The 7,041-nt window shown below is 46.2% G+C and overlaps 1 protein-coding gene across 3 annotated transcripts in view; it reads right to left on the reverse strand.

The window, feature by feature from the left end:
- Positions 1-262: 262 nt before the first annotated feature.
- The window catches only part of NRP2 (neuropilin 2), a 115,963-nt gene continuing 109,184 nt past the window's right edge, over positions 263-7,041 (reverse strand). Inside the window, exons 16-17 of one of the 3 annotated variants that reach the window (XM_007470001.1) lie at positions 3,336-3,386; positions 263-624 (exon numbers count right to left, since the gene is read on the reverse strand). In XM_007470001.1, coding sequence (XP_007470063.1) covers positions 320-624; positions 3,336-3,386 — 356 coding nt within the window. In that variant the 3' untranslated portion in view covers positions 263-319. The remainder of the gene's footprint in view (positions 625-3,335; positions 3,387-7,041) is intronic. The other 2 variants (XM_007470000.1, XM_007470002.1) reach the window with 2 other exon arrangements.

Below are 7,041 nucleotides of genomic sequence, written 5' to 3' on the forward strand. Positions count from 1 at the left end.
TGCGTTGCTCATAGACCAAAGAAATATAATAATAACAAACTCACAAACAAAATAGAACTGTGACCCCCAAAGAGATGAGCTCCTGTCTTTATCCCAGCAACGATTCAGCCACGTGGTCCTAGGTGGGTCACAACCCCCTGAAAGGCTGCATCTCCCCTCCTCCCTCGACTTGCCTGTCTGTTCTGTCCACACCTTCAGTATTCTGGATCGGTTGGATCAAGATTATGGCATTCAGTTTCCAAAGGAAAAAAAAAAATTGTCATCTTCACTAGCCCCTCTTGCTGGAATGAAACGTCAGATGCGATTTGGGTGCGATCCGTCAGGCCTCTGAGCAGCACTTCTGGTGGTTCATCTTGACCTTGTGCTTGAGGCCATCATAGAGCTCAAAGTTGTAGTTCTCCAGCGTGGTGCAGCTGCGGGAGCTCAGGCCTGAATAGGAACACGTGCAGTAGAGCAGCAGCCCTGCACACGTGGCCCCCAGGAGGACGCCCAGCGAACTCATGGCGATGATGGTAATGAGGATGGGATCCAGGGTGTAGAGCCAGCTCTTTTCTTTGTCAGCCAGAGGAGCCCCAGACCCAGAGGTCGGGGAAGAAGTGTTGCTCCAGTCCACCTCGTACTCATCTAGGACATAAAGGACACGAGAGACTGCCGGCATTGCTTCTTTCAGGGTGAAATAACTGAGGCTCCCCCAGCCCGGTTCAGAGGTTCTTCAGAGCCCAGGACTAAGCTGTAGACTCTTGGAGCTACACGGCTTGGCTTCAAAGCCCAGGCCTGCCTCATCCTAGCTCTGTAACCTCGGGCAAGCTATTTAACTTCTCTTTGCCTCAGTTCTCTCGTCTGTGACATAGCGTTACTAATAACCTCACTGGCTTGTTAGGAGGTTTAAATGACTTAATATTTGCAAAGTGCTCGGTGACCAGCACATAGTAAGTATGGTCTAAGGATTAGATACTTAAAGAATCTGATTCACATTAGGTAAGCTCAGATTTTCACAGAAGCTTCAGGGAGCCTCTGGGGCGCCTGGGGCGGCCCTGTGTTCTGGGCACCCTTCTTTCTTTGCCTCCTCGTCCTGACTTCCAACTGCTTCAGCTTAAATCAAAGAACAGGCTGAGGCTATTTTCACACAATGAGTTTCCCAAGCTAGCATTCCTGGCCATCCAAGCAGCAGATTTCTTTGAGCCACCAGACCTCTCGACCTAAATCTTAACCTTACTGCTATGTATTATGTGTCCCAACCCCCCACCCCCACCCCGGAATCAGATGTGCAATTCTAACCCCTAGTACCTCAGAATGTGACCTTATTTGGAGATAGGGGTTTTATGGAAGTAATCAAGTTAAAATGAGGTCCTTAGCGTGGGCCCTAATCCAGTATGACTGGTGTCCTTATAAGAAAGGGAAATTTGGAGACATAGATTTCTGTTGAAGTCACCCAGTTTGTGGTACTTTGTTATGGCCGCCCCAGCAAACTAATATATTTCTATAGTGTGGCCAAGGCATGACCATATCCATGGAGAATTTTGTGGGATTTCCTAATAATCCCATGAAGAAGGCGGGGTGATATTATAATTTTAGAAAATAGATGAGGAAACAGAGGTTTTAAGAGATGAAGTGAGTAGGTACCACAAGTTCCCAGAGTTAACAAGCAGTTAAACTAGGAGTATAAATCAGGCTTTCTCCATCCACATCCCTTACTCTTTCCACCCCATCTTAGGGCTTCTGCTGCTTGATCTACTGCAGCCTCTCTGTGAAGGCCAGTTGTGCAGTTTTGCCCATAATAGGAACGTTAGACCAGGCTCTGCAGGGAGAGTCTGCATTCAGTTAGCAAGGTGCTGTTTGGGTTTTTCACTCTGTTTCTATAGCTACACTTGAAGTGTTTGATTAAGGTCAGGTTTAAAACAGCTGCTCTATAAACTGCTCTTCTTAAAGGCATCAATCTTGGTCTAAAGCTGTTCTTTGAGGGGAACCTTGGTGATCTCTCTTGGGGATCAACTCTGGCACTCAGAGACTCCCGGAGAGACCTGCGTTGCTCTGAGTCGAGGGAAGGTATTACATCTGCGTGTTTGCTCAGTGCCCTTCCAGTCAGGACTCTTGCTTCAGCCTCATGAAGTATGTATATTTGAAGTAGGAAAATAGAGCTTGGAATAAATATAACATGAGATGGGCCGTGTGGACAAGAAACCTAAATCCTGCAACAAGTAGGAAAATAGAGCTTGGAATAAATATGATAACATGCAAGTAGGAAAATAGAGCTTGGAATAAATGTGATGACATGAGATGGGCCGTGTGGACAAGAAACCTAAATCCTGCAACAAGCCCCAACTTGGAGTCATGGAGAGTGTGAGAAGGGCTCCTGAAAGCCATGGAATTGGAAACCAGAGCAGGCCTGAGAGAATATTCACAGTGACGCTCATTCACTCGGCCCTTTTTGGAAGGAGGTCAGCGGGTTCAAGCAGAGACATGTGTAGAGAAGCCCGGCTATCACTTCTAAAGGGCTTATTCATTGTATATATGTGCCACATCTTCTTTATCCAATGAGGTGGATAGACCTAGAGGCTGTCATACAGAGTGAAGTAAGTCAGAAAGAGAGAGACAGATACCGTATGCTAACACATATATATGGAATTTAAGAAAAGAAAATGTCATGAAGAACCTAGGGGTAAAACAGGAATAAAGACACAGACCTACTGGAGAACGGACTTGAGGATATGGGGAGGGGGAAGGGTGAGCTGTGACAAAGCGAGAGAGAGGCGTGGACATATAAACACTATACACTACCAAACGTAAGGTAGATAGCAAGTGGGAAGCAGCCGCATAGCACAGGGAAATCAGCTCGGTGCTTTGTGACCGCCTGGAGGGGTGGGATAGGGAGGGTGGGAGGGAGGGAGACGCAAGAGGGAAGAGATATGGGCACGTATGTATATATATAACTGATTCATTTTGTTGTGAAGCAGAAACTAACACGCCATTGTAAAGCAATTATACTCCAATAAAGATGTTAAAAAAATAAAAATAAAAAATAAAGTAAACTGAAAAAAAAATAAATAAATAAAGGGCTTATTCAGATTTGAAGCTCATCAGTGTCGAAAGTTGCCCAAAGTAGGAGACCTGTTTCAGATTAGGCAGAGGGAACTCAATAAACTTTCTAAATCGCTAAATTTGACCTGAGAGAGCAATTGATAGTTTCTTCACTCCTCTCTGGATTCTTGTCACTTATATTTCTGGCCGATAGTTCTAAATTCTGGCCCTCCAATACCCCGGACATTATTTTTGTTTTTGTCTTTATAGCCAAACTTGACTGTCATGATTATCTTCTAAATCAGAGCAATACTCACCATCAATTTCATCCTCGTAGCCCTCTCTCCCATGTATTTCTGGGATGTCCACTATAACAAAAGAGAAAACAAAACAAATCAAGTTATAACAAGTTCTATTGCCGTGGCTAAAAGGCAGAGACGTTACCTTGCTGAGGAGGACTCCCCAGCACTGCAGGCAGCTAAAGAGTCACTTTCTGCTTCTAGGTCATTTAGTATGTACGTTACTGGATTCTTTCCCCTTCTAACGATTTGTCTTTACTTCCAACGATAACCAGAAGAACAGAAACAATAAGAAAGGCCTCTAGCGCCAAGGAAATGCTCCCGTGTGTCTTTATAGTGACTGTTGTTTACAACCGACGTAGCTCTGAGTTTTATCTAAGGCACCTTCAGTGGCCTCTCATGTCCGTCATCAGTTGCCATGACTGCGATGTTCATTTGAGATAGCAAACTGCCCCTCCTCATATGCATGCATCTAAGTGGGCACAAAGTATGAGTCTTTCTCCTCTGGATTTCAAATAAATGTAAAGTAATTTAAGGAAATCACATTTCATCATTACATGCTTTAATGTAGAGCTAGAACTGGGAAGAATGTTATAACGCCTGTCCACCTCCACGTCTGTGCTAATATCCCTTCTCTTTTCTTCCCAGTCTATTTTTCCCATTGGCTTTCTTCACGGTGTAAAATAGATCAAACATGGGCATCCAATCTGACTCGCCCAGGCTTGAACAGAGCTAAGTTAATTTACTCTGAATTTTCTCCAGTATTATCACTGTCTATCTTTTTCTTTTTTTATGATAGTCTTTTGGGGAATGGGGAGGCTAATTCAGGTCTCTATTCACCATGTTGTCCAGCTTATAGAAATCAGAGCCAATGGAAACTGCCTGTCTAAAATGGTAAAACACTAAAAAAGAAAATCAAATACGTGGTGAAGAAAAGGGTCTTATCATTTCTTCCTGTCTCACAAGTTAATTATACCCGTGTCTGCGCTAAAGCACATTCTCATCCTTTTGGTCGCCAGTAAGGGATGCGGAAAACCACTTGCTAAGACCCTACTTGAAAAGATGGATGCCACGTGGCACCAATCCTCCAAAAATCCAGCCTGTTCCTGGCATGTTTATAGCACAACAACTGGTACCTGCAGGCCATGACAGCTTCCCCACCTCAATGCCCAGCCCCTGTGTTATTCTCCAGGACTCTACAATGCAGGCTGTGTCCTTGGAATGAAGATGTAAAAATGAATCAACAAGAGGCAGGTGGTGTCTGTCATAGGGATCAAATCTGCCTTGTGGAAATCAACCTGGAGTTTTTTTTTTCTAACCTTATGAGAAAAAAAAACATGGAAGAAAACCATCACATTTCCAACAATTAATCATTTTTATGGGATGCTCATATGTCAACAGCTTCACGGTTAAAAGATGCAGAACACTGGATAAGAATATGTGGATTAGCCCAGGACGAAAACTGCGGGGCTCCTGCCAGTGACTTTTGGGCCTAATCCTGTTCTTGCTTTTAGGGATTCAGTCTTTGCCAAGGATGTGACAAATTATTGGAGGCTAGAATGCCACCTTGCTCCATCTCACACCCTCAGGGAAGAACTCTTAAGACACTATTGATCATGGGCTGGAAAGGAGTAGATGTGGCATTGATCTCAGTGGAAAATGGGTAAGAGGATGGTAATGACTATGAGAACATTTTGTCCCAGGAGATCACAGCCTCTTGGCTCTGTCGGCAGAGAACTGGATGAGATGACCCCCCCAAGAATAGGTCCATTTTTAAGGTTCAATGAAATTGATTGCCCAGATGTGGCTGAGATTTCTGCCCCTGGAGGATCAAAGCCTACTTCAGGTGAAGAACACTTTAGAGGCTTGACTTGGCTTTTTGCATAATCACTGCTCCCAGGAGTTTGGGTGAGTGGGAAGGGATCAAAAAAAGGATAAGTTAATCAACATTTTCAAAAGAGCATCTGTTCACGAAGCCTTAAAGAAAGAATGACACACTGGGGAAAACCCCAGTAAAGGGAACATTTGTACAAAAAGCAATTTACTTTGATAGCAATTTTCTCTAGTCCCCTTGCTAATATTCTTGATATCTGTGTTTGATTAAGAGCTTTCTTTCTCAGAAGGCTCTTTGCCCTGCACGGGTCACTTTCCTTTTCTGTTGAGCCCAGGAGGTAAACCTCAGCCTGTTTCCTCAGGATGCTGGCAGGGAGGGTGGATGTCCACCGGGTCCCTGTAGTTCTAGTGAAAAAAAGGCAAGGGCGGGTTGGACGGAGAAGGGGTGACCCAGGAGCTCAAGGCAAAGAGGTGAAGAGGCAGCACCTCCCTGGGAAGGGGACATGACAGCCACAGGATGGAGACCTGGCTGGGGAAGTGAGGTAGGTGGCAAAAGACTGTGGGAACCAGGGACGTGGAATTAAATTTTTTTTTTAATGAGGAAAAACTTGGAGAGGACCTTCCAGGACTCTGTTTTAGTAGGTGGGTGTGTTTGTGAATGGGAGACGGATGAGGGAGAATGGAATGAGCCCCACCTTTAAGAGAACACAGATCCGGAATATGGATCTTACCACCCACAGGACTTCCACTTTCAACCTTTGTCCTCACATGACCCTGTTTCCTTCTGGGCACCTGTTCGGATTCAAACTCAGATCAGTCTGACTCCAAAATCTGAATTCCGACACTCAGTATTGTATTAAGGCCAGAGGACACCCTCTCCCCTCAACTCCCCCAGGTGTGCACTCAAGCAAAGCCCCTATTAATCATCCCTAACCCATTCCAACAAGGGTGCGCCCTGTCTTCATCCTAGTGGGCTGGATACACAGCCCCTGGCTGTTTGCCTGCATCGCTGGCTCACCACTTGGATGGGAACTCACGGAGACTTCTCACGAATGTGAGGATGTGGTGATCTGAAATTTGGGACTTCACATTTTTCCATGATAGGCTTTCCCTAGACAGGGAAGGCTGATTTACATTGTTCTTCAAATGGCAGTTTTCACTTACTGACTAACCAAATGATCGACCAACCCTCACTTATTAAGAGGGTTGACTACGTGCCCGGGAACCACACGGAGGAGTTTGGGAAAGGAAGATGTACGGGACCCGCTGTCTACGACCGAGGCCCTTCAGTGTGATTGGGAAGCAAGGACTCACCCATGCCAAAATAGCATAAAAGAAAGTGGGGTGGGGCTTCCCTGGTGGCGCAGTGGTTGGGAGTCCGCCTGCCGATGCAGGGGACACGGGTTCTTGCCCCGGTCCGGGAAGATCCCACATGCCGCAGAGCGGCTGGGCCCGTGAGCCATGGCCGCTGGGCCTGCGCGTCCGGAGCCGGTGCCCCGCTACGGGAGAGGCCACAACGGTGAGAGGCCCGCGTACCGCAAAAAAAAAAAAAAAGAAAAAAGTGGGGTGCTGTGGAGAGGACTCTAAGTGCTGACTGACGAGTCTGGGGCAGGGATTGGGCAGATGAGGCTGTGCCAAGGCAGGGAAAAAATGTGGGAGGGAGGAGGAGACAGCTTTGGAATGGAGGCTGCTGCAAGGTGGGGTGGGGCTGTGGAGTTCCACTCCTTTCTCTGTCTGATGGATAGCGATGGTCGCAAGCACGGCACCTGAGCATTTTTACTCGCACACTGATCTCTTGGTTTGGGGCTTGTATTCATTTGTATCAGATCCACTGAGGAATTCAGAGATTGCCCTCTGCCCGCTCACAGATCTTCCACCCTCTATTTCCCTA

The sequence above is a fragment of the Lipotes vexillifer genome, unplaced genomic scaffold, assembly GCF_000442215.2.
Source record: "Lipotes vexillifer unplaced genomic scaffold, Lipotes_vexillifer_v1.1 scaffold341, whole genome shotgun sequence".
In the NCBI taxonomy this organism is placed as follows: Eukaryota; Metazoa; Chordata; class Mammalia; order Artiodactyla; family Lipotidae; genus Lipotes; species Lipotes vexillifer.